Here is a 25,765-nt window from a genome sequence, read left to right on the forward strand (position 1 = left end):
AATTACTCATCCCAGAGAAGGCTTTACATATGCTTATATACGGAAGAGGAAATGTTTGCAAACAGAGAAAATTTACCACATTATGATGAACATCATTTAGAGTATAATACGCTAAATAATGGAACAGTCCGGTACATGAATTTAGACTGCGAGGCACTAGTATTGGAGCTTTCTTTAGATTTTTCTCTAGAATAGTGTTAGTGGTCTTGGCTGGGCACACAGGCTGGAATTAGCCTTCAGTAAACTAGTTACATAAAAAAACTCAGTCTACATTAAAAATAGTCTGTACAATAAACATGGTTTTATTTAAATTGTTTAAAATGTGTCTCTCAAAACAATGTGCCCCAGGGTGGAGAATGTGGCAGTAGCTCATGGTCAACCACAAGGAATTTGAGGTATGGCCATAAGATCCACAATGTCACTTCCTGTCCTGTTAACGGTGCATAAGCACACAATGAACCACTCTTGAGGGTGAGAAATTCCACCCAAAACAAGAGGCATCCTCTCTGTCCAATGGTAGACCTGCTCTGTGCTCAGCCTGGAACCAATCCTGGTGGCTCGGTAACCTGTGAATGCTGCACCGACATGTACACAAGCCTTATGGGACATACAACATTGAAAATGTCAGTTCCCTAGACAAAATATAATGGCTGACTGAAGTTTACATGTATTGTGCTTAAAAGAGGCAAATAAATTGTATAATTTCAAATAAGAAATGTTTCTGAACACACACACCTTAGATTTGATTTAATAAATAAATGAATATATAAAATACATTGGAATTCTTTTCACAAATACACAACATGGTGGAGCTAAATGATAAAATAGACTTATACATTAAAACAGAGAAATTATTAATGTACAATAAAGCATTGCTATCTATATCACACCTCTGAAAAATACAGTGCTGATTTACAAAGTTCTCTCTCTCTCTCTAACCATCAAGAATATAATGTATGTATAATACAGTTATCAGAAACTTACTAGGCAGTTACAGTACCATCTGTATTCAAAGTATTATCAAAACATTACCACTGTACACTAAAAAGTTAACAGGAGAACATTCTCTGTAGAACAAAATCAACTAAACACTCACGCAGACCATTTCCTAAAGACTCCAAAAGAGAAAAACAAATAACAGAATAATCTAATACACATTTCACAATGCCCCAAAGCTTAACCCTTAGCTCTTCATTTAACAGTTTTAATCAGTGTTTTTTAAGAAGCTTGATGTCTGATGGGGGTTGGTTGCTTGGTTGCAAAAACAAAGTTGGAGCTACAGACTAATTTCGTTTGTTTAGTAAAACATTTATTTAAGGCTTCAGCCGTACAGTCGCGCTGATAATTCACATTTTGCAGAACAGTTGAGAATATTAGCATGATTTCCCCCTCTCCCCATTCAAGGCAAATTTGAACCCAGAGAATGGGCACTGGAAGCAGCAGAATTAATCTGTGCTGTGCTCGTTTCACTGCTCCGTGTTTAATTGATAGAAATTGCACGCATCAAAGAAAAAGCATGCTGAGATTTAATGGGCATAAAATGGACATTAGCATTTTAAAGAGGCGGATTAACACATTAATCCAGGCAATTTTCATCTCCCACTTCCAATAAAATCGTCATAGCCAAGAACTCCTAATGAGGCTTAACTGGCTTTTCAGTTACTGGAGTGATTAGGGATAACACCAAACTTTATTTTCCAAACTGTATGCTGGAGCTTAAATCCTGAGCTGGCTCGGTGAAAAGAGTTATTTTATTAAAAATGAACGCATATTCACACGACGCATTACACAAATAAGGTGTATCGAATCCCAGCTGCGCTACGCTAATCAAGTGCATTGTTGACACTCATAAGAAGCAGATGGGCCAATCGCGTCTCTTTGGTGGTTTGCCCACAAGAAACTGCACAAGATTAAAAAGGCACACAAAACCGTACGACTGTAAAAGACAAAAATAAATATGTAAATGCGCAGCGGTGAAAAGGGTGACTTGTGCTTGGGGTGTTAAGGCGGAGAAAGAGGTTGGACTGTGAGTGGAGACTCTCCCATGATGCACTTCAGCGCCTGCAGTGCCTCCACGGTTACCTTCAGGCTTCCCAGAACCACCCTGCTGTCCAGCACGTCCATAACTGCAGCAGAACAGAACCAGTCAGTTCATCCAGACCATTACATTACACTACATACAGCAGAACAGAACCAGTCAGTTCATCCAGACCATTACACTACACTACATACAGCAGAACAGAACCAGTCAGTTCATCCAGACCATTACATTACAGCAGAACAGGACCAGTCAGTTCATCCAGACCATTACACTACACTACATACAGCAGAACAGGACCAGTCAGTTCATCCAGACCATTACACTACACTACATACAGCAGAACAGAACCAGTCAGTTCATCCAGACCATTACATTACACTACATACAGCAGAACAGAACCAGTCAGTTCATCCAGACCATTACATTACACTACATACAGCAGAACAGAACCAGTCAGTTCATCCAGACCATTACATTACAGCAGAACAGAGCCAGTCAGTTCAGTCAGACATACACTGCACTACAGCGCAGTGAGCCAGTCAGTTCAGTCAGACATACACTGCACTACAGCAGAACAGAGACACAGTTCAGTCAGACATACACTGCACTACAGCAGAACAGAGACACAGTTCAGTCAGACATACACTGCACTACAGCAGAACAGAGACACAGTTCAGTCAGACATACACTGCACTACAGCAGAACAGAGACACAGTTCAGTCAGACATACACTGCACTACAGCAGAACAGAGACACAGTTCAGTCAGACATACACTGCACTACAGCAGAACAGAGACACAGTTCAGTCAGACATACACTGCACTACAGCAGAACAGAGACACAGTTCAGTCAGACATACACTGCACTACAGCAGAACAGAGACACAGTTCAGTCAGACATACACTGCAGCACACAGGGAGAGCTGCTCGGAGGTGAAAAGCCACACTCCAGACCTGCTCATTTACATTGACACAGGAATAAATGCTTCCAGAGCACACAAACCGAGAGAATAAAGGGAGCAAATGACAGCTGTGATCTCCCGGAGGAGGGAGGGAGAAGGAGAAGAACACACGTACGCAGAAACATGAGCATCAGGAACGGGCAGAGTTATTAAGCACTATTAAGACCACACTGAGGGGTGGCAGCGTAATGAGTTATGAGTGCACCATTCACGGCGTTCTGTCACCGCTTCCCGTTCGGATCGTAATTATTTTCCCTCTCATTTTGCACCATTAAACGCGCACACGTGTAAGCCGTGCGACTGCACACGCAGATGGCGTGTAACGCGTGTTTTTCAAACGCAGTGGCAGGTGAGGTGGGAGGAATCCTCCGGAGGGACGGATTAAAGCGTCTCCGATGAGGAATCCAACATCCCCGAGATTTGTCTGATGTTTCGTCCTGACGAGGGAACAAACAAGAGCTCCCTCCTAAGAAGCGTTAAAACACCTCGGAGTGGTCGTACATACATTCACACCTCTCCTTTCTCCCAGCGAGCACTTTCAGCACATCCACCTTTCCTTTCAAGCCATCCCTGATCCAACATCACATTCCACTTAGACCAATACTGCAATTTTCAGAAACAACTGTCCCGTTATACAACCAACACAGCGTTGAATTAATAAACATGAAAGTATGGGGGCTTTTAAACACGACCGAATCTTATTTTTTTATGATTTGTATTATTATGGTTATCATTATTTTATTGTGAAGCACTAGTGCAGACACTTTGCCTGGCTCAGATGCAGTACCTGCCATTCTCCATTCAATAAATGATGTCCTGGTTTGAGCTCTCTCAACAAAGGCTGAGCTGTCAGCAGGCAGAGGAGGGTGAGCCATGATCGTGTACACAACAAAGTAAGCACTGGAAGTGTAATATGACACATATCTCAACACATCAGACGCATCACAAGGGCTGCTTTCTACCATTGTTCATTTCTCCCTCAAGTACTAAATCAATTTGTCTGAAAAGTATGACAACTCCTCACATGCAATATTTGGGTGCATTGGGACCAGCTTTCCTTCAACCTTGAAATCCCCACTGGACTGTAAGGATGTTGCTTAGAAAAACAGATTTTGCATCTCTCTGTTGCAGCTCATTTTAAATCTTTACTTCACATAGTGATTTATCGCAAAATATGTTAACGGTAACATGCTAGTGACCATGTATCTATGACGTAGAGCGATGCATAGCAATATGCTAAGATGCTAATGATGTGTATCTACGACGTAGAGCGATGTATAGCACTGTGGTACTATGCTAATGACCATGTATCTACGACGTAGAGCTATGTATAGCAATACGGTAACATGCTAGTGACCGTGTATCGACAACGTGGAGCCATGCATAGCAATATGCAAAGATGCTAATGACGTGTATCTATGACGTAGAGTGATGTATAGCACTACTGTACTATGCTAGTGACCGTGTATCTACGACGTAGTGTGATGTTTAGCAATACGGTAACATGCTAGTGACCGTGTATCGACAACGTGGAGCGATGCATAGCAATATGCAAAGATGCTAATGACGTGTATCTATGACGTAGAGTGATGTATAGCACTACTGTATTATGCTAGTGACTGTGTATCTACGACGTAGTGTGATGTTTAGCAATACGGTAACATGCTAGTGACAGTGTATCTACAACGTAGTGTGATGTATAGCAATGCGGTAACATGCTAATGACCGCGTATCTATGACATAGAGCTATCTATAGCAATGCGGTAACATGCTAATGACCGCATCTCTACGCCATAGAGTGATGTATAGCATTACAGTACTGTGCTAATGGCCGTGCATATACAATGTAAAGCCACTGCAGTACTGTGCTAATGTCCGTGTACGTGCAGATACTCACTGTCCAGGTTGATGTCTATAAGGTCCTGCTGCTGCTCCAGGATTTGGGGAACCCTCAGGAACGCCACCCCCACGTCCTCACACTCCAGATCCTGCTCCTCCTCCGGGGGGTCGCTCACCACTGTGAACTTTATGCTGCCGACACAACCACAGCGCTAACGTTACTCTGCACACTCCCTTATGATACAGCTTCCTATGCGCTTCAAAGGCAAGGCAGGCTTCAGGACACATTGTACTGGTAAGATTTAATGTGGAGTTTGTTATCTGATGAGTAGGCACCAGGTTCCTACACCTTTGGCTTTAAACATGTGTAAAAGTGGTGGGGTGACCTGTTCACAATGTTTTTTTGACCGTAAAATGTAACAACAATGTTATAAATACATGTTATGATACTGATGAATGGGCGTGATTCATTAATGGGCATGACTTGTGAGCCCATTTTTTGCTCACGAAGGGCCTACGAATGGGCCCTCATGCCCAGTGCTGGGAACCTGTTCCTCAGTGTCTCCTCTGACCCGGCTTTCATCTGTAAAATGATAGCGATGGATCAGCGCTGTCGGCTAAAGCAGTCTTCAGCTCGCCGCTCTGAGGCTGCGTGTTTCACACTCTTCTGAAGAGCAGTAGGGGAGCCCAGCGCGGAGCTCCGCGGCAGCTATCGGCCGATAGACCTTCTCGTTTACACAGGAGCGGGGAGCGCGGTGAACACACGCACAACAGGCCCCAGCCGCCGGGGCTCCCGCGCGGGGAGAGTTTATCGCATTCCGACCGCAACCGCTCCGTCGCGGTCAGCACTTTCGCGCTCGCCAAAACCGCTTTCGTTCTGATCCGAACGTCAACGGTGACATCGCCGCTCCCGCCATTCCGCCGGGATAAATAAACCACTGGAGGCTCCGGGCCAGCGTTCCCCCTTCTCCGACTGTACTTCTCAGGAAAAAAAAATCTGGTCTAAATTTGTTTTTTATTTTTATAAATCTTACTGATAAAGGAAAATTTTCACCCAGGGGGCAAACACTACCTCATATTCTCGAACAATATCCCAGCCCGGTTCGCCCTCTCCCTCTTTGTGTATAATTGCAGTGATCCGCAGGGCCTGATCTGCATTAGTGGCTTGAGCGATGGCCAAGACAGTTGGACGGACCCAAGCGCTGGAATTTATTGCTGCGCACTCTTTTGATATGCTTTGGCTGGGGCTCCCAAAACCTTGAACGCGTGTAAGCCGTGCTACTTTGAAGCCCCTGATAAGGATCAACTCCAGTCAAACAAGCGCTAAGCCGAATGGAATCCAATTTTGCATAATGTCACTGCCCAAACTCAAAAGCTAATAATTGAATATAAAAAAATACTGATAAAATGATCAAAGCGCCATCACTTGTGGTGCAGCGAAAACAAATGAGTGACAAGAGATGGAAATCGTCACAGCTGGAATAAAAAAAAATGTTAAATATAAAGTTCTCCCCGCTTCCAGTGATGGTAAACCCCAGAAACACTTCACAGCCGAATCAGATTAGAATTGTCTTTGCGTTCTGGATCGGAAATGGGAGCCTGAATAAAGCGCCCATCTTTAAAGCAACTCGCATCAGCTGTCAATTCCGCCAACCCCATATTCTGGCAGCCAGATTACTCTTGGGCGGCACTTTAGCAGTTGTCAACCATGAATTTAACGTCCAATTACTGTCAGATAATATATAGATGAAGCAAGGACGGAGTGGTATGAAAGTGTGGGAATCACAGCGGTAATGACGCTTCTGCCACACGAAGATGAAAACAGGCTTGGTCAAAGCCTCTCGAGATATCTGCACTCCTCTACTGATCCGGCACCCACACATCACGCTTTCTTTAAGCGCACGTACGCACGCCAAACCCCAACCGCACTGCGAGGCTTCAACAGATAATAAATCAAATGAAATATGTAAAAATACATGTTTTAATTTGCCGTGTCGTAATTTTCCCGTGAAGTGCGGGCGGTGGCTAAGATGAGGGACGCGTTTCTACGGGAAAGCCTGGGAGGATTACGTACCCGTGGAGGTGACTGAAGCAGCAGGGGGATGAGAGAGAAACTTTCAATTTCAGTGCCTCTGATGTCCACACCGAACCAGGCCTTTTAAAAAGCCTCCGCAGCAGAACAATATATGCCCGGATACGGAGGGAGAAGCCCACCGCCAGGGCCGGTAATGAAGTCTGTATGTAAATGAACTGATGCGGAGGCCTGTAATCTAAAATGTATTTATTCTTGATCCTCTTTAAGGTCATGTTCTCGGTGGATCGTTTTTATTATCGTTAAGCAGGGGCGTTAACCCTGTTTGGCTGAGACGCGGCCACACAAGGCCCGGTCCGCCTCCAGCCCGGCTCCAGCCCCTGGCCTCCCGCGCCGCTCTCCCGGCCGCCTGGCGGATCTGACGGACAGCGCGCGGGCGGGCGGGGTCAGGGACGGGAGCCTATCACACGCTCCCGTTGTCCAGGGTTGTCTGGACTGAAGCGCGCTTCCTCATTACAGCCCAGACAGGTGGCGGGGGGGGAGAGAAAAAAAACCAAAAAAAAACACAGAAGAAATATCAACATTTCTTTTTTTTATTGTCACTGATGTTTACCTTTCCAGTTGTCTGCTATCTCCCCGGAGCACGGACCTCAAGAGCTCCCGTCTGGGCCTGTTATTCTCCACGTCCACGTAGATCACTGTCAGCACAACAGGCAGCCCGTTACCTGATACAATCTGACATTACAAAGTTCACATATTCCGTTTAGGAAGTTGGACAGGAAGCAGAGGCAGCGGGGAATCGCCAACACCACCCCCCCGCCCCCCCTCCCCCAGTTCCCCGCACCTGTCCGTCTGCTGGAACGGAGGGCAGGGTGGCATTAAATCCAGCTATCATGCGGGCCGGCGTCTTTGAACAGGCAGGTTTATGTGGGCCCTGTCAGGGCGGACGCCGCTGAACTGTCAGCCCCGGTTAATGACAGCGGCGGTCTCAATAGGAAAGGCCCGCGGTCGTCACGGCGTGCGGCATTGCAGGGGACTTAATGCCTTTCCCTGGCCTGAGGAGCCCCTGATAATGTTGCTATATGGCAGGGAGCTTGTCCTCTCTGACAACAGCAGTAATTTAATCCCCCATTTCAGCCTCTGCGCCGCAATGCGAGGTGAGATGTTAGTGGAGCAGACTTACACGGCAGCCGGACAGCCGCAACAGAGATATGTTACACATGACGAGCCCCTGGAGGGTAAAGAGCACAGTCCTATAGACGCCTTTTTGGAGTCATTAACTCCGGCAAGAGAGAAGTATTCCAGGCGTTACCGACCTTGTGACGAGCGGGAGCAGTTTTCTCTTACAAATGTGCCTCTTTTGCATAACTGTCACCTAACATACATTTCAGAGCATTCCCACAACACTCGCTGCCGGTAAGATATGGCTGTAATTGATACAGTTGTACAAATGAACTTTAGCTACAGTCACCGGAGACAAGCGATCCTACAAAATGTATAAAAACACAGCTCGCCCCGGAGAGAGCATTTGCATAGCAAACAACCAGAGACAGCAGGGCCTTAACTTCCTGAGTTAAAGCAGTGTTACTGCATCCTTTATTCTGACAGACAAATCCAAATGAATGTATTTATAGCGCATATAAGGAATATTATCCTTTGAGTGAGGATAATGAATAATGAATCATAGCGGGATGCATCATAAAAAAAAAGAAGTTAAAGGATAACAAGCTTTCATCTACACACCTTAATTTCTAAAAGTATCTTTACTACTCTAGCGAGTGAAATAAATTGCCCTAGACGAGACAAGCTAAGCTAAGGTAAGCCTCAACTCTATGCAGGAGGTTCAAAAACAAGACCACTAACTGACAACATAAGGTATTCTCTCTCAACTGCTGTGCTTGTTTTCCCAAATATACACGCGGCCTAATTGGCTAAAGAATGAGAGACAGAGCTCTTGTGTGTGACATGAAACAGACGTGTGTGAGGGAGAGAGCTCGGGAGCCCGGTGTCTGTACGATGGGACCACAATGCCCCGGGGTGGGCTGTTGATTCACGCCCAACCAGGGGAAGCAGTTTAATGCTGCACTAACACAATCACTTTCATCCCCTTAAAGGGAAATAATTCATGAGGCCTTGGTGGAGAAATGTGAAATACACAATGTCCCCCGGACGCGCGGTTATTGATTTAGTTTGGCTGCTGCGCACTGTGCCCGGTGTGGCTGTACACCATTATTTTCCCTCACTTTGCAGACAATCCGCCGTCCTGGGTTTCATCTCAGAGATTCAAAGAACTGGGAATGAAATACATACAACACTGGGCAAACCTACTGTTATTTAGAAGTCCAACGCGAGAACTACCTCTACCTATCACTGTCAGCGTATCTGAACTGACAGTAAACAGTATATTTTCTTTTCACTGTGAAACTGATCTTTTTTTTTTCTATTATAGTATTTCAAAAAAAGGGACAATGTCACAGTTTTAATGCTTTAATAAACCACCGGGCTATGTCTTAAGCAGGTGGACAGGGTAGTGGAATATTTGCAATCGCATGCTACAGAATTTTAATAAGACCAGCTATTTGAAACAGAACAAAGATACAAGTTAAAATGTTCATATCACCATGTATTGTCATCGTAATGGCTGGCTTGCTGTAGTAGTGAACAATGCACTGATGCTTTAGGATCACCAGATATGACTATAAATACCTTCACATTACAGCACATCACATTACATGACAGTCGGCACTTTAACCTCATATTCAGTGTTATATTTCAAACCAAAGGTGAAGGAGTACAGAGCCAAAACAACACACATTGTGTCACTGTCCCAATGCTTTTTAATTTAACTGCACCAATGTTTTTTTAATTTAACTTCATACTGTATATAAATAAAAATGATTATTAACAAAAACATTTATATTCCGTTGCAAAACAGCTCAATGAAAACATACCAAATAATGGATGGATTAAATTGGAAGAATGAGCTTTAAGACTCAGTATCTATATTAAGTCCCTTATTGCTTGCAGACACAGTTGAACCTGATGACTCTATTAATTTCAATGTAGTCTGCCTTTCAGGTAAATCTCATTTTTATTAAAGATGATATTCTGTTCAACCTGAATCACAGCACATAGACGTGTCTAATTAGCTCTACTCCTAGCAGGGAGAGGGAGAGAGAGCGAGAGAGATACATAAATACTTTCTTCAATTCATTCCAAAGAAATAATGTGCATACTTCTTGACATTATCTTGGACTCAGGAGGCAGAAACACACGCAAATAATATGACTGGTTAAAAATAAATAAAAGATGGACAGGGCAAACTCCATGTGTGTCTCACCGTTGCTGTAGTTGTAGTGTATGAGGGTGAGTGATATGCGTTTAGTTGCTGTAGTTGTAGTGGATGAGGGTGAGTGATATGTGTTTAGTTGCTGTAGTTGTAGTGGATGAGGGTGAGTGATATGTGTTTAGTTGCAGTAGTTGTAGTGGATGAGGGTGAGTGATATGTGTTTAGTTGCCGTAGTTGTAGTGGATGAGGGTGAGTGATGTGTTTAGTTGCTGTAGTTGTAGTGGATGAGGGTGAGTGATATGTGTTTAGTTGCTGTAGTTGTAGTGGATGAGGGTGAGTGATGTGTTTAGTTGCTGTAGTTGTAGTGGATGAGGGTGAGTGATATGTGTTTAGTTGCTGTAGTTGTAGTGGATGAGGGTGAGTGATATGTGTTTAGTTGCTGTAGTTATAGTGTATGAGGGTGAGTGATATGTGTTTAGTTGCCGTAGCTGTAGTGGATGAGGGTGAGTGATATGTGTTTAGTTGCTGTAGTTGTAGTGATGAAGGTGAGTGATATGTGTTTAGTTGCTGTAGTTGTAGTGGATGAGGGTGAGTGATATGTGTTTAGTTGCTGTAGTTGTAGTGGATGAGGGTGAGTGATGTGTTTAGTTGCTGTAGTTGTAGTGGATGAGGGTGAGTGATATGTGTTTAGTAGCCGTAGTTGAGGATGAGGGTGAGTGATATGTGTTTAGTTGCTGTAGTTGTAGTGGATGAGGGTGAGTGATATGTGTTTAGTTGCTGTAGTTGTAGTGGATGAGGGTGAGTGATAAGTGAGTGTTTAGTTGCTGTAGTTGTATTGGATGAGGGTGAGTGATATGTGTTTAGTTGCCGTAGTTGTAGTGGATGAGGGTGAGTGATATGTGTTTAGTTGCCGTAGTTGTAATGGATGAGGGTGAGTGATATGTGTTTAGTTGCCGTAGTTGTAGTGGATGAGGGTGAGTGATATGTGTTTAGTTGCTGTAGTTGTAGTGGATGAGGGTGAGTGATAAGTGAGTGTTTAGTTGCTGTAGTTGTATTGGATGAGGGTGAGTGATATGTGTTTAGTTGCCGTAGTTGTAGTGGATGAGGGTGAGTGATATGTGTTTAGTTGCCGTAGTTGTAATGGATGAGGGTGAGTGATATGTGTTTAGTTGCCGTAGTTGTAGTGGATGAGGGTGAGTGATATGTGTTTAGTTGCTGTAGTTGTAGTGGATGAGGGTGAGTGATATGTGTTCAGTTGCTGTAGTTGTAGTGGATGAGGGTGAGTGATATGTGTTTAGTTGCTGTAGTTGTAGTGGATGAGGGCGAGTGATATGTGTTCAGTTGCTGTAGTTGTAGTGGATGAGGGTGAGTTATATGTGTTTAGTTGCTGTAGTTGTAGTGGATGAGGGTGAGTGATATGTGTGTAGTTGCTGTAGTTGTAGTGGATGAGGGTGAGTGATATGTGTTTAGTTGCTGTAGTTGTAGTGGATGAGGGTGAGTGATATGTGTTTAGTTGCCGTAGTTGTAGTGGATGAGGGTGAGTGATATGTGTTTAGTTGCTGTAGTTGTAGTGGATGAGGGTGAGTGATATGTGTTTAGTTGCTGTAGTTGTAGTGGATGAGGGTGAGTGATGTGTGTTTAGTTGCTGTAGTTGTAGTGGATGAGGGTGAGTGATATGTGTTTAGTTGCTGTAGTTGTAGTGGATGAGGGTGAGTGATATGTGTTTAGTTGCTGTAGTTGTAGTGGATGAGGGTGAGTGATATGTGTTTAGTTGCTGTAGTTGTAGTGGATGAGGGTGAGTGATATGTGTTTAGTTGCTGTAGTTGTAGTGGATGAGGGCGAGTGATATGTGTTTAGTTGCTGTAGTTGTAGTGGATGAGGGTGAGTGATATGTGTTTAGTTGCTGTAGTTGTAGTGGATGAGGGTGAGTGATGTGTTTAGTTGCTGTAGTTGTAGTGGATGAGGGTGAGTGATATGTGTTTAGTTGCTGTAGTTGTAGTGGATGAGGGTGAGTGATATGTGTTTAGTTGCTGTAGTTGTAGTGGATGAGGGTGAGTGATATGTGTTTAGTTGCTGTAGTTGTAGTGGATGAGGGTGAGTGATATGTGTTTAGTTGCTGTAGTTGTAGTGGATGAGGGTGAGTGATATGTGTTTAGTAGCTGTAATTGTAGTGGATGAGGGTGAGTGATATGTGTTCAGTTGCTGTAGTTGTAGTGGATGAGGGTGAGTGATATGTGTGTAGCCGTGAGTCTCACCGTTGCTGTAGTTGTAGTGGATGCTCTGGCCGGCCTGTGGCTTGGGCAGAGACAGGGGCGTCTCCTCGGAGGGAAGGTCCAGCAAGCGGTACTCCACAAACAGCCTCACGATGTTGCCGTCTCTGGTGACGCGCGAGTCCGGCCTCAGGCTTAGGGAGACGATCTCGATGCGGATTCGCTCCGAAGGCTGTGGAGACAAGCGGTCACACCTAAAACCTCAACTCAGCCTCTTTACAGACAATAACACGCAGTCATCTGTGCCAAAAGCTTTATCAGAAACCAAAAAAACACTCTATATGTTTGTGCTCAAAGCAAGGTACAGGTGAAGTGGGCGCACACCGGGGTTTCACTGACCAATCAGCCCACGGTTTAGAGGTGCACTCACTCTCCACCGTGGAGACCGGTAACCCACACACCGAGAGAGAGAGCGAGTCAAGCCAAGCGAAAGAAACCCGACGGAAAAGCTGCTTATATTGTTTTCGTAGTTTTAGTTTGTTATTTTTACCTGAATCCTGTAACGGTGAAAGGAGAAGGTTTGTGCTCAGTTGATTGAACGAGCAGTCTCTCTCTATGGGCTGATAAAATGGCGGCGAATTAGCACATCCCGTGTTCAAGTATTCTGTCCGTCTCAGGGGTTTCACCCCGGTGTGTGACACATGCTTTTGATTAGCAGACAATCCATGTCCTGATCCATACAAGAATAACAATCGGGCATCCTCAAATGAGACGCATACGTCGGAGTACATAAGACCTGCTAATACACACGGCGACATTGTGACTGTTGGTACATATGTCTGGCGTTATATGGGTGATTGTTATGATGATGTGTATGGATATGAGTGTCAGTGTTGGGGGCCCTCACAGCTGACAGCACAGCTCAGGTGCCGGGTCCGCTGTGCCCGGCCTTCATTTAGACCTGATTACAGTGATGTGTGGCGTATGGGTGTCAGTTCTGCTCGTCTTCACAATTTGGGAGTGAGCGGTAATTGGCGTCTCCGGGCCCGCGGAGCAGGGCTGTGCAGCGCGGCTGCTGGAGGTTAATTTGTTTGCCTCCGGTTGTCACGCGTGAATATCACCGTGTGCAAATTATTTGTCAGCGCCTTCAAGGACTCTCTGCCTTGCTGCTTTGCCCTGCGAAACTGACGCCTGTTGTGTCTAATTAAATCCCAGGCAGCTCCGATGATCTCCCTTAACTAGCTGTACACGTGTGTGATTTGTGAGCGATCGCGCGCTACGTTTGGGGCCGCTATGCCGTCGCCAAGCTCGGCCGACGCCCGGTCGCAGGGCGCTTCTCCCGCTCGTCAGCGGCCGCGTCGTTACCGCGCGCTACCTCGCCGCTGATCGGGTCTTTCCGCCCGGCCCGATTAGCCGGCGCTTCGTCCGTTCTGACGTGCTTGTGAGCTTTAGCGTCTCCGGTGACCGCCGCCACTGCTCACCGGCTCAATGACGCACACAGGGAGCATAGCGGCTAACGCCGGGGAGCATAGCGGCTAACGCCGGCTAGCCAGCAACTCTGAGGTAAAGGGCCAACTACTATTCCCACTATACAGCTTTAGTTTTATAAAGAACAGCAGCTTAATAATAAAGAAATATGAATCATTTGGGATACGCTGAATTGAGAGGTACTTTAAATAAACTGGGAAATATTAGGTCCCACCAGATAGAAGAGAACATTTTTCCAAGTCAAGCGAATTCACTGCCGTTTAAAATTCTGAATGATATAAACGGTCTATTCAGGTGATAATCTTGCATTAGAGAGAGGTTTGAAAAAATGTGGTATTCAGCATTGTTAACAACACGGTCATGGTGGTCCATAACAATTTCTTAGCCATAAGCGTAGATATACTTTAGCAATACATCACTGTCTGCAGGGAACGTCACTGCGGGGTCAAACGTGGATAGAGGGGTTGAATCGTGCCAAGGAACTGCAGGGGAGGAACATTCCCTCACCAACACGTCCCAGAGTGCAAGCCCAGCCCCACCACAAGCCCCCCAGCTCAACACACATCTGCACACGCTCAAGAGGAACAGCTCCGACCACATCACAGCACGCAACTGCACCAGAACTTAGCACAACCTACAGTACACCACTCAATGTACACACACTCTCTCTTTGTGAAACTTCAAATGGGCTTTTGTTGACTTGCTACAAGTGCCGTGATAATGCATGAAAACCACTAGTGTTTTTTTTTTTTTTTTACGTTACTGGGCCCATGATGCATTGTTATATACCAAAAATGCCGGTCTGAAAAGCATTACGGGAAACAAAAACAAGACTAATTTAAGGCAGTTTTGGAAAATATATACAGTAACTGGAACTGGTAGAAAGACAGATGCCAACAAAATGAGTGACATCACATTCACTGTGCATACAGACCCAATGCATGCAGTATCTTGAGGGGAATTTCTACAGGCGCGGTCTCCCTGTACATACTGATCCGTGGCACTGTTCAGGGATGAAGAGGAGCACAAAATGGAGGTCTCCCCAGTTCAGAGGCGCCTCCTCCATAATTAGCGGGACATGGGCAGCTCCCTGCACGCCGGTATTGATCAGAGAAGCAGCTCGATCGGTGCGCGGCCTGTGAGCGTGTTTGGCCCGTGTTCGCTGCGTGTTTGGCCCGTGTTCGCTGCGTGTTTGGCCCGTGTTCGCTGCGTGTTTGGCCCGTGTTTGCTGCGTGTTCGGCCCGTGTTCACTGCGTGTTTGGCCCGTGTTCACTGTGTGAATGGCCCGTGTTCACTGCGTGTTTGGCCCGTGTTCACTGCGTGTTTGGCCCATGTTCACTGCATGAATGGCCCGTGTTCACTGCGTGTTTGGCCCGTGTTCACTGCGTGAATGGCCCATGTTTGCTGGGTGTTTGGCCCGTGTTCACTGCGTGTTTGGCCCATGTTCACTGCATGAATGGCCCGTGTTCACTGGGTGTTTGGCCCGTGTTCACTGCGTGAATGGCCCATGTTCACTGGGTGTTTGGCCCGTGTTCACTGCGTGTTTGGCCCGTGTTCACTGCGTGTTTGGCCCGTGTTCGCTGCGTGTTCGGCCCAGGTTCTCCACATTCCATGGGCGAACGCTGGCGCTATCTGCCTCCTAATTCTCCACACGCATGGCTTAATGATCACTCCAACCTGCCATGTGGGGCTGGGACTCAGGGCTCCGCACGCTGATTACAACACAAGCGAGGACCGCGCCGATCGAACAGCTGCACCACGGGGTGCGTTCGGTTCGACCTGACCGCTGCAGGAAACCGCTGGGTGAACGCACGGAGGCACACACGCCGTTCTCAATCTGAGAGCACTGCAGCAGGCTAACCTCGCTCACCGCCCCACCCAATGTCTTCTCAAACAAACCCACTTTAGACATAAGCGGGAGATACACGGCTGCTAAAGTTGTCTGAATGGCATTAGCCTCTTCTTAACAGCATCCTCGTCTTGTTTCGCCCTGTTCCCTTCGTTTTTAATGATGCATTAAGTCACCTCATGTTTTAAAGATTCTTTTAATGAGAATCAAAGTCTAAATATTTCAATAAGGCTGTTTTATTATTCAGTAGATTCGCAGGCGTTTTACCCATCTGACAGAGAAATCCACACAGCTGACTTTCCCGCTACGCAGGTACATGGCTCCGGCTGGCAATATTACAAGGATTATCATGGCATATGAAATATTTAGTGGGGGGTTTTTTTTCTCCCCTCCTTCTGAAACCTAATAAATCAAATGACTGCCAAATGTCATTAAAGTGATGGTCCTTTGACTGGTGGAAGAAAAAAAGGTTTTTCATATTCAAATTCAGGAGGAGGGAAATGAAAAGAACGGAAAGGTTACTTGGTTTAGCTAACAACCCCTGACGCCCTACACAGGCGAGCGGAGGAGGCGCGGACTGGGGAGGGGGGGGGGACGGATGACATCGGCGGCATTGTCTGGGGTCTTTAGAGAGCCCGGCGCTCCGCGCGCGTCCCTGTTAGCGCCCCGCGCCCGGCCCGTTGTTTTCATTAGCGAGCCGCTCCTTCGCGGGGTGTCAGCGCTGCTGCTCTGACGCGGGACCGTGAGGATGGCCAGCTGTCTCGCTGACACCCCGCCGTCACATCCATTGTCTGTCCCGCTCTTCATCTGCGAGCTGGCTGACAGCCGTCTGAACGCCGTTCCCCCCTGCTCCTGCTTTCAAGTGCCGGGCGGCTTGTCGATATCCCGTCAGCGACACTCACCCCCGCCCCGCCCGCCCCCCGTTTTATTTTCGTACACCGCTGGTGTCTGAATGCACTGACGATCCGTACACAGGAACGGTGTGACGCCGACCGATGGCGAATTAACTGTGACCGCTAACGACTTTAAACCTTGACCGCCATGGAGATTTAAACGCTACCGCAGCCTGCTCGGCGAAAGTTTCAGCATTACAATAAATCACTGAATTGTGGCAAGCACAAAAGGACATTTCAGCTAAAATTTAAATATGAACAATATTTCTTGGCCATCAAATATAAGGTATTTCCTGGACATAGCATATATCATAGTTCATATCGTAGAAATATGACTGTGAAACCCGTTTAGGCAGTTTATTAGTTTATGAGCAGGCTCCCGCAAACACGAGGCCCTTCAGATGTAAATATAGGAGGAAGGAAGCCATGGGCTAAACTGCACACTGTGTGAAAGCAGGCCACTCTCTCCACCCTGGAGAACATCACATCTATTCTAAAGCCTTTTTAAGATGGGGGGCCTTGGAAGATATATGGAGGGGAGGTGGTGTTATCCTTACGGGAGCCACATCTCCATTTATCTTTTTAAAGCCGTTTGTGGCAGCAGGCAGAGTTTAGCATGCGCGAGGTTCCCCAAAGGCTCCGGGGGCTTTTTAAACTGTCAGAACCACAATGAGATGAATAAATAAACAGATATGCCTAAAACGGGGGGGGGAGATAGCGGTGCGTATGCGGCGGGGACGTGGAGATGTCTGCGCCTCTCTGCGACGCTACAGACGCACGCCTCGATCCTCCGAGACGTTCACGGCTTGGTCAAAACACTCGCGCCATTACAGGTGATTGGTAATTTAGTGAAAAGCTAACGGGAAGAGTTATTAATGTCAGGGTGTATCGCTGAGCAACAGAGGGGTTTTCAAGCTCCCGATGCGCTCATTCATCATTCCAGATCCATTTACAACAGTAATGTGCACTTATTACTGGGGCAAGCATTTGGATATGAAAAGTAGTGACAAATATACCTTGGTGTAAGAAAGATATTCTGAGATTTTGTGTTTTAAATAAGTTAACACTGGTAAAATTATGATTAATGCTACTCTGTTCGTGATAGATGGTGCAGCAGCCCGTGGCACGCCACAGTAACTTGTGCCAAAACGATTATATTTGTGTTATTATTTACGTATTATATATCACTGTGGCTATTATCCATGCCTACAGGGACATTGAGCATTAAAGGATCCCAAAATGGCGGATAGATTGACAACCTTTAGTCATTACCGGCTAATCTCACCCAGCAACTGCAAGCATCTAAACACCTAGCCATGTGGTTACTCTGAAAATGTCCCTCCAAAAATAAAATATACTGACAAACCTTTTTATTATTTCTTTATTTTTAATATATATTTGTGGGAAAGTTAGTGGAGGAATAAAGGATCTGTAGACATCTGGCTGGATGTGCGAGTGGTATGAGTCTCCAGGGCTACAGTGAACAGACAGACAGTGGCAGTGGCACAGCACACACTGGGACAATGCGAGAAAAGCAGGCGTGCGAAGAATAGCATTCACAGCCCATGTTAAAGACCAAAAAAAGCAAGAAAGGGAACACAAAAAACCTGAGGCGCCGGAACTACATCAAGACGCGTCTAACGCAGACGTCCGTTGCGAACGTCTTTCTCTTGTTTTATCTTAAGGACAGGAAGAAAGCTTTAAATCAATGTATTATACATCAAATTGATCATGTTAACTCCGGATTATTCAAATACATAAAATATTCATGGGGAACTGTCCAAAGTTTTACATTCACTTGACTTTCTTCTCCATTAATTATCATGCCTAGAAGGTTTTTAGCAAAAGGAGCAGCCGTCAGGCTGACTGAACCTGACAGGGTGGCATGGTCCAATTACTCCACTGCTCCGCTGAGCTTTGATGTAGTGGAAAGGCAGAGAGATAGGGGCAAATTGTACAGCACATTATGTTAATGCCTTGATTTAATCCAGCCACTAAACTTTATGTAGCCCGTTAAAAAAGATGCTAACACTAATTACGCCGCTTTGCAGAGAGAGAGAGGAGGGGACGAGCATCTCGCCTCGACAAAGTGTGCCTCATAAATGTTGTAAACGAAAATGAAACAAAACCAACTTATCTCCCTTTAATTATACATCATATGCGGGCGCAGAAAACGAAGAAGAGGAAGAAGAAAAAAAAGAAGCCCGGTGAGGGGAAGGCGGGCGAGCCGCGGACCTGTTGGGTTCCGTTTTTTAATCAACACATCTGAGGAGGAGACGGCCCCGGCGTGGAGAGCTGATGATATCAGCCCGTAATTAACATGTCACTTCAATTACGGATCCTCAAATTGGAATTGTCTTGGGTTACGGCGTACAGCCCTGTCTGCTTGGCTAATTAGTGCGGAATTACAAGGTCTGGTGAGTAGTCGGCACTCGGCAGTCCCGCGCAGTCCTCCGCCCCGCCGTCGCCGTGGCGATGCGTCGGGTTACCGCGCCGGGGTTACCGCGCCGGCTCGCCGGGAGGAGTCGAGCCGCGCAGAGGGCAAAGCCAGCCAGCCGAGAGACCAGGGCACTGCTCGATCACTTAAAGGAGCAGAACGACCCCGCTTCGTATTACCCACACCCCAAACAGCACGTGCAATGCACACGTCCGGCCAAGGGTCATTCAGACTATTCAGAAAATCTGAGCTCACGAGAATGCATATACATGCATTCATCCTATATTTAAAAAAATATCTACAAAAAGCCAAACTTGGCCCTAAATGTCCAATTAAGTTTCTATCCATTTTGACTGTTACTGAATCCAAACACATTCTTGGCATGAATTGAAACTCCAATAAAAGGTTGCACAGAATAACACACTCATAACATTACTACTGTTCTGACAGGACAATTTCCGAGTTGGGGGTGTCGCGGGTCGGAAAGTGCCGGTTTCTTTATCACGGCATAAATAAAATGTGAAATATCCTTTTTATTGAATTTACTCTCCACCGGCTCTCCATCTTATTGTGCCAGGGGCACCTTTTCCCCAGACTTACTAGATCTTTAATCAACAGCTTTATGCCCAAAATGCCATAAAGCCGGACCAGGAAATTTATATCCAGAAGCTGAGCTGCAGTGGTTGAGCAGTCAGACACATGGAAACACACCAAAGACAGGGAATAATACTTTCACATTCACTCTTTGAGCTACAGCCTGTCAGACAACACAAACACAAACAATAGAGGCGCTCAGGGATAAGGATATAAATAAATAAAGCAGAAAGAGAGATGAAAAAAAAACCCCTGTCAGTACTTGAGCAATGTCTCCAGACATAAAACAATAGGCATTGTATGTAAAGCGGAGCTCAGGAGGACCTGACACTCTGCCTGCTTCTGGCCGGGTTTTAGAAACGCAGGTCATCAGCGGGGTTGACCCGCAGGACATCAATGCTGTAACTGACACCACGCTCATTCACTCCGCCATTAGCGATCGCCCTCCTTTTTAATTGGACTGAACAGTGCCGCGTTACATGGCTAACAGCAATCATTTTTAACACTGTTTTTTAAGAAATCTCAGTTTCTACACTTTATCAATTCAGTGAGTATGAAACAATGAAAGTAACAAAATGGCTACCAGCTAAGACAAATGTTGACACTTTCTACAACTTGGAAGTAAGGCTGTGATTGGGTTGGTGGGGGAATTTTTCATTGCTATATTTTTCCATTTTAATAATATTGGTCAATACAAACCATAGACTGTTCAAATGTGTTCTGGGTGGCCCAATTATGTCACCATGGTAGTAGGTAAATGGTTTGCTCTCTCTCTGTCACACACACACACACATACACACACACACACACCTGACACCTGACAAACCTGACATTCATAAAATGTGTGTGTGAAAAATAAAATGCAGGCAGTAGCACTACATTTATATATAGAGTAAAAAACAGCTGATGAAGGGAAAAAAAACAGCTCATGACAAAGTGGATGTGAAATATCTGTGACTGCTGCGGAAAAAAACGGAAATATCATATTTTTAGCAAAGTCAAAAAGTATTTTTGTGAACTGTGCTTTAAGTGGCTTTAAATGCTTAGAGGCTTTGATCTAAGTACAATGGGCATGGTGAGAATCTGTTTGCTAAGAAACCGTACCAAAAGCAAAGATACAAACAGAAGACGTAAAAAAAACAGAAAATAACAACTTGTGCGGGTCTCCTTGGTGTTACTGTTCAGTGTCGCCATTATGGTGAGGCTGAACAGCTCGCAGTGCCAGTGGTGTAACCTTGTGGATTCAGAGAGTGAACCCCCCAGTCCCACACGCTCGCAGTTTGACCAACCTGCTTTCTGCCCTTGTCCGTTTGGCCTGGAACGATGCAGTCATCACTGTCTGACTGTATCGATTCATTGAGATCAGTAGCCAGCGCATCCTCCCCATCTGGGAAAAGCAGGAGATTGACAGTGTTAAAAACAATTATAATTACCAGCCTCGGGAGGGGCGGAGGGAAAGCTGATCACTACTCGTTACAAATTGTCAAGATCAAGAAGCATGGAGTCAGACATCCCCCCCGATCCTTAAGCACTTACTTTGAGCTGATCGCGGAGAGCCCAGTCGATGAATATTGACATGCCCGGGACTGACTGTGTGCTCGGTGGAGTCTGGGTCTTACTTTTTATTGCTTTATCCATAGGCCGCTATCTGAGAACTCCACTGCTATAGGCACGGAGCAAGATGTATTACGGCCGGACTTGAAAGCTGGACTCTTGTACAAGGTCAGCTTGTATCAGCTTTTATAATACTGCTGTGTTGAGTCGAAGATTGCATTATTGACGGCGCTATTCATTATTTATCACTTGTTTGTGCGATGGCAGCCTGTTAGAAACGGCAGCCATTTGCACATGAAAGCGAGAGTGAGGACAGTTACTCATTGTTTCTGGAGGATGAGCGGGGAGAGCTCCTTCTCTGCTGCTATCCTTTACCTTCCTGTCTCTCTACAGTGCAGAGGACTGAAGATGTTACAGACAGTGGAGCCAGCAATGAACATAGTACACACCACTCAGACAGTGGAGTCAGCACTGAACATAATACACACCACTCAGACAGTGGAGTCAGCACTGAACACAGTACACACCACTCAGACAGTGGAGTCAGCACTGAACACAGTACACACCACTCACACAGTGGAGTCAGCACTGAACACAGTACACACCACTCAAACAATGGAGCCAGCACTGAACATAGTACACACCACTCAGACAGCGGAGCCAGCACTGAACACAGTACACACCACTCAGACAGTGGAGCCAGCACTGAACATAGTACACACCACTCAGACAGCGGAGCCAGCACTGAACACAGTACACACCACTCAGACAGTGGAGCCACCACTGAACACAGTACACACCACTCAGACAGTGGAGCCAGCACTCAACATAGTACACAACACTCAAACAGTGGAGCCAGCACTGAACACAGTACACACCACTCAGACAGTGGAGTCAGCACTGAACACAGTACACACCACCCAGACAGTGGAGCCACCACTGAACATAGTACAGACCACTCAGACAGTGGAGCCAGCACTGAACATAATACACACCACTCAAACAGTGGAGCCAGCACTGAACATAGTACACACCACTCAGACAGTGGAGCCAGCACTGAACATAGTACACACCACTCAAACAGTGGAGCCAGCACTGAACATAGTACACATCACTCAAACAGAGTAGCCACCACTGAACACAGAGTTTAGTTAGGACTAGGAAATGGGCTCTATTGGCTTAGAAGCAGACGCAGGGAGGTGTTGGGAGGGGTTTAGGTGTAAGAAGGAGATGGGTTTGAGTGACCTGGCCCACCTTGATCCAGAACTGGCAGGTGGTCGGAGAGATCTGATTCCTGGGAGCTGGAGGAATATCCGGCGGAGGCCACCTGACCCTCGGAGAAGTGTGACACTTCCTCCTCATCCGCTTCCTCCTCATAGGTCACCTGCTCCGCTTTCTCCGCCTCTTTCTCTCTGACAGCCTATGGAAAACAGGAATCGAGATGTGTCTCGCAAATGCTGTTTAAAGACATTACAAATCATTACAAACCGTTACAATATGCGCTTTGTTTCTTTTTTTAAATATAAATTTTGTGCCCAACGCAGGGCCGAGAATGTCCGATTCGCACCGTAATTTAGAACGGCAAACTGTCTGCTGCTGCCGCGGTGTTCATGCGTGAACCCATTCGCCTGAGTGCATACAGCCTTGCTTCTCCGCTAAAACACGGTGTCACAGGTTTTCACCACCGTCTCTTCACACCGCAGGCTGCAGCTCAGCTAGCACACAGCAGAGACGGAGGTAGACACTGAGCGTGTAGCTTTAGCACGGCTGGAGAATTATGAAACCTGGACCCATAACCGGCTGAACCCTACGCAGCTAGTGGCCACGGTTAGCGCTGGCAAGGTCCAAATTCTATCCAAGACTGTGAAATTGGAAGAGAAAAACAATTTACATTGCCAAGCGAGTCAACAAACTGGGGGTTTAAGGGTCATATGACTAAACAAATGACTGCTAAACACCAAGTTATAACATGTATTATGATAAACAAATAGTGTATTATGAACCAAAATCAACAGTTCTTTTGTGGATTCGCATTGTCAGTGCAGATGAAAAGGCCCATTTCTCATGACCTAAAACAGACTGCAGGAGCGGTTGATTCGAGCCTTGGGGGTAAAAGTGTGGGCAACGCTGCTGGAAAACTGTTTGTTTTAAATAGAACAGAGAGGCGAGCCCTGCAGCTAGAGTGTGCTGTTTTGGAGGCGGTGGAAGTCTTGAGGTTAGGGGTTTTCACTGTCACATTTGGGCTGAAGGCCCCGGGGAAGCGGGGTTAGCCGTTAGCGCTGGGCTCTGTGGTTTCAGGGGGAACATCGCACGGCAGAGCCCAGCGCCTCGCCGCTGATTCTCAGCAGCCAGAAACATCTGCTTGCGGCCTCTAGCCTCAGGAGCCGACAGGCTACGCTAACGCTGCCATCCATAGCGGCAGGCTGCGCTAACCGGCGCGCACGACAGGAAGAATGCGCTCCATGAGTCAACCATCAATTTACAATCATTTCATCATGAGAAGAAACAGAAACAAGAGTTCAGGAACTGGTGAACTGCTGCAAGAAAGCGCATAATAGATGTACTTTAATTAAAGCCATGTTAAACATATAAATACAAGTAACAATTATTTTTAGACAGTGGCCATATAATTTACAACAATACATACAAAGACACACTATGGCCATGGGCAAGAACAACAAAAGAGGTGTAACAATTTTCTCCAGCAAAACTAAACAACAGATTTATGAGTAATATTTACTTTAAATGCAGGCAGAAAAAGAATACACCTTTGTGAAGGAAGACTAGGTTCATAACTAAGAGTGATCCTTCCACTGTCCAACACAGCGGTGGTCCAGATTAATATCAGATGACCATACCATTGTATTTAAAGTATTGATGTCCAAAAAGCAAGGTCAAACTTGTTTGTTCTACGGCGTACGTTACCTGCTGTTGGGGCACCAGACCTGAGGGCCCCTCCTGTGCGGTGTCATGTGCGCCAGTAGGGGGCAGATGACTCTCCTCCACCTTTCAGAGAAGAAAACACATACTCGTTACTCTCCTGCATAACGATCGGTTCTGGCCCCAGGCAGCACCATCAATATGGAGCTCATCCTGCTTAGCACTGCAATATCCATCCTCCGCACTTGCCAAGTTGTAAAGCCCTTACAAATAATTATTTGCTAACAATTCTGCTAATTGCTCATTGTTGTCAGTGTGTGTAATTAACATTGACGAGGTGTTTTTTTTGGGGTGCTTGTAGCACTGCCCGGGGGACGTGCGCTTATAATAAATCATCCGGGGAACTTTGGCAGCCTCTGATCTGCAGGAGGTTTGGGCGTCCAGACCTAATAACACAGTCTGACAATTGCCTGGTGATACTGCTGTAGAGACAAACAAGAAACAAACCAACCAGGCCAAATGAAAGGGCTCCACGTGTTTTTTTTTTCTGGATAAAACCAGATGAACACACAGCCAACTTGCTCTAATGTCACTGTAGGAAAATGTAGCAACTATCTTTGCTCTTATGCTCCTTATTGGGGTGTGTGTGTGTGTGTATATGTGTGTGTGTGTGTGTGTGTGTGTGTATATGTGTGTGTGAGAGAGAGAGAGAGAGAGAGAGAGAGAGAGAGAGAGAGAGAGAAAATATGGGGCTGACTGAAGGATGGCACAGTTTCCACTATGGAGTCAGTTTAATGCCATTATCTGGAAAAACACACTCTTGCAACAGAAAAGTCTACATGCATGAAATGATGGTGTGACTTACTGCACCCTCTGATGCAGAGTTATCCATGAAGGAGACCTTCTTGCTGGGAACCTTCTCCTTTATAGTGGTGCGCTGTCTGGGCTTAGGCTGTGGTACCTGTGGGAAAATAATAAGACAATTCACCACCGGTCAACACTAATGAGGACAAAAATAATGAATATATAACAAAGACACGCTACTTCAAACCGCCCAGTAATGCTACATTGACACCAAACACAAAAATTGAGAATGTCACGAAGACCAACAAAACACTAACCATACAAAGCTTCAGGGAACCAGAGTCTGATAGATGGTTAATAATTGAGAAGATATACTTCACACAGGTTCAGCATTTTCATCTCATCAACTTTACTGTATAAACATTGTGCCTATTCAAAGAAACAACACAGATAACAGGCGTCAGACACAACAAAGCAGGAGAAAAATCCAACAGCTTCTGCACCACAGAAAACTGAACAGTCAGGTCAAAACAATGCAAAAGCACTGCAGCTGTTCCCGTTGTCTTGTGGGAACTTTTGAATATTTTATATTTTATCTTCTAATAATCCTGTGTCCCAACAACTACAGATATAAAAAAACTGGCTAAGAAGTTGTCCCAATACACAAAATGAATCAAGAGCACTTCTACTGGAGTGACAACACGAATGCCAGTGATGTGATGTTTGTTAATAAAAAACAACTATTGTCAAAAAGTACAGACACAGCATCTTAGTTGCAGTGAGACATAAACAATCCCACACTCAAAGCCAACACATAAAACACGCTGATGCTATAAATTACATTTACGCAAGATAAAGTTGCTGACATAGTAATGTTAGCAAGATCTGCTGGAG

General features: G+C 45.8%; 1 protein-coding gene across 1 annotated transcript in view; it reads right to left on the reverse strand.

Moving 5' to 3' along the window:
- Positions 1 to 790: 790 nt before the first annotated feature.
- Positions 791 to 25,765, reverse strand: part of rpgrip1l (RPGRIP1 like) — a 62,050-nt gene continuing 37,075 nt past the window's right edge. The window contains exons 19-26 of the mRNA XM_061221886.1: positions 24,933 to 25,028; positions 24,113 to 24,193; positions 22,442 to 22,607; positions 20,923 to 21,020; positions 12,418 to 12,604; positions 7,487 to 7,571; positions 4,900 to 5,033; positions 791 to 2,126 (exon numbers count right to left, since the gene is read on the reverse strand). Of these exons, the coding sequence (XP_061077870.1) occupies positions 2,002 to 2,126; positions 4,900 to 5,033; positions 7,487 to 7,571; positions 12,418 to 12,604; positions 20,923 to 21,020; positions 22,442 to 22,607; positions 24,113 to 24,193; positions 24,933 to 25,028 (972 nt within the window). The 3' untranslated portion in view covers positions 791 to 2,001. The remainder of the gene's footprint in view (positions 2,127 to 4,899; positions 5,034 to 7,486; positions 7,572 to 12,417; positions 12,605 to 20,922; positions 21,021 to 22,441; positions 22,608 to 24,112; positions 24,194 to 24,932; positions 25,029 to 25,765) is intronic.

The sequence above is a fragment of the Conger conger genome, chromosome 15, assembly GCF_963514075.1.
Source record: "Conger conger chromosome 15, fConCon1.1, whole genome shotgun sequence".
Classification (NCBI taxonomy): domain Eukaryota; kingdom Metazoa; phylum Chordata; class Actinopteri; order Anguilliformes; family Congridae; genus Conger; species Conger conger.